We start from the raw sequence: 1,840 nt of genomic DNA on the forward strand, positions 1-1,840 counted from the left end.
GAAGAAATTATTCTTAAGAAATCCAGGCAGTTCCATGAGACAAATGAGAACTCCTAATTTTCTCATATCACAGCTTGCGAATCAATTTAGAAATAAACAAAAAAGATGAAGGGAAAAAGGTTGGAACACAGAGAGGGAAAAACTTAATAAAATGAGGAACTAAATTGTACTGAGTGGTTGAAAAAATAAAAATTCTGGGAAATAAATGAGAGACACAAACTCTATGTCTACAATCTGCTTAAAAAAACAAAACGCAATTTCTGACGCTAAGACTTTGATGCTTGCAATCCTGGGAAATTCTTCAACCACAGGACAATTGGACCTTTTCTAACTGCCATCGCAGAGAATCTCCTCAGAGCCTTCTTTATGTCTTTGTTCCTCAGGCTGTAGATGAAGGGGTTCAGCATGGGCGTGACCACCGTGTACATCACCGAGGCTGTGGCACTTGAGTGGGAGCTCTGGGTAGCAGCAGAGCTAAGGTACACTCCGAGGCCCGTACAATAAAATAAGGAGACAACCGAGAGGTGAGATGCACAGGTAGAAAATGCTTTATACTTGCCCTGAGCTGAGGAGATCCCACGTATGGAGGAAACTATCTTGGAGTAAGAGTAAAGGATCCCAACGAAAGGACCGCCACCCACTAGGATAGCTGCAAAATACATCACCAAGTTATTAAGAAAGGTGTCAGAACAGGCAACTTGGGTCATCTGATTGAGTTCACAGGAAAAATGGGGGATTTCCACGACTGTACAGAAGGACAGCCGCAACACCATTGAAGTTTGCAACAAGGAATGCAGGACACTCGTGATCCAGGACACCAGGACCAGCAGTGCACAGAGCCGGGGGCTCATGATGACCGTGTATTGCAGGGGGTGACAGATGGCCACAAACCTGTCATAGGCCATAATGGCCAGGAGGCAGATGTCCAATCCTGAAAAGATTATGAAAAAGTTCATCTGGGTGATGCAGTCCTCATAGGTTATGACTTTGCTCTGGGTCTGGATGTTCCACAGCATCTTCGGGATGGTGGTGGAGGTGATGCAGATGTCTACAAAGGACAGGTTGGCCAGGAAGAAGTACATGGGCGTGTGGAGGCCGGAGTCATAGCTGACGGCCAGGATGATGAGCAGGTTCCCAAACACAGTGATCAGGTACATGGAGAGGAAAAGCCCAAATATGAGGGGTTGCTGTTCTGAACTGTCTGAAAATCCCAGAAGCAGAAATTCTGATGTCCGTGTATCATTTCCTGGTTCCATGAGGTTGCACTGACCACGAGGAAAGACGATGGGAGACATCATTAATTTTCACCTGAACAGTGTCACTCACATTGTTGCAATGGTATGATTTGTATTTTGCTGTCAAGAAGTTGTAGTGAGCGTCAAACATATTCCAGGCATTGTCAAGGCAATGAGTCTGGGAAAATCAAAAGCCAGTATAATCCAGTGATGGAGAATGAACAGAAGGAAATCAAAATATCAATAGGACCTCAGAGGGTGTCAAGTGCTGTGAAGGGAACAAGAGTAGGTGTAAGCAGAGTGTGGATACAAGTGTTATTTTGTAATTGGTGTTCAGTCAAGAACAGTGAACAAGGCGACATCTGAACGGAGACCTCAGGGAAAAGAAGGCAGGAGCCACGAGCATCTCTGGGGAAGTGTGTGCTGGCTGAGGGAATGGCCTCTGCTAAGGCCCTGAGGATGATCCTACTTTGAGGTATGTGGGTCCCAAACAGGAAGCACGTGTAGGAAGGGGAGTGAACAGGAGGGAAATCAGAGACGGTGTGAGGCAATTTCAAGGAAATGGGTGCTGCTGGTTAACCCGCAAGAAAACAGAGTCACTCACC

General features: G+C 45.9%; 1 protein-coding gene across 1 annotated transcript; it reads right to left on the reverse strand.

Annotated features, from left to right (window-relative positions):
* Positions 1-1,560, reverse strand: LOC111557133 (olfactory receptor-like protein OLF4). The gene has a single exon (XM_045047285.1). The coding sequence runs from the start codon at positions 1,296-1,298 to the stop codon at positions 267-269; it is 1,032 nt and encodes a 343-aa protein (XP_044903220.1). The 5' UTR covers positions 1,299-1,560; the 3' UTR covers positions 1-266.
* Between the last annotated feature and the right edge of the window lie 280 nt (positions 1,561-1,840).

Source organism: Felis catus, chromosome A2 (assembly GCF_018350175.1).
Source record: "Felis catus isolate Fca126 chromosome A2, F.catus_Fca126_mat1.0, whole genome shotgun sequence".
In the NCBI taxonomy this organism is placed as follows: domain Eukaryota; kingdom Metazoa; phylum Chordata; class Mammalia; order Carnivora; family Felidae; genus Felis; species Felis catus.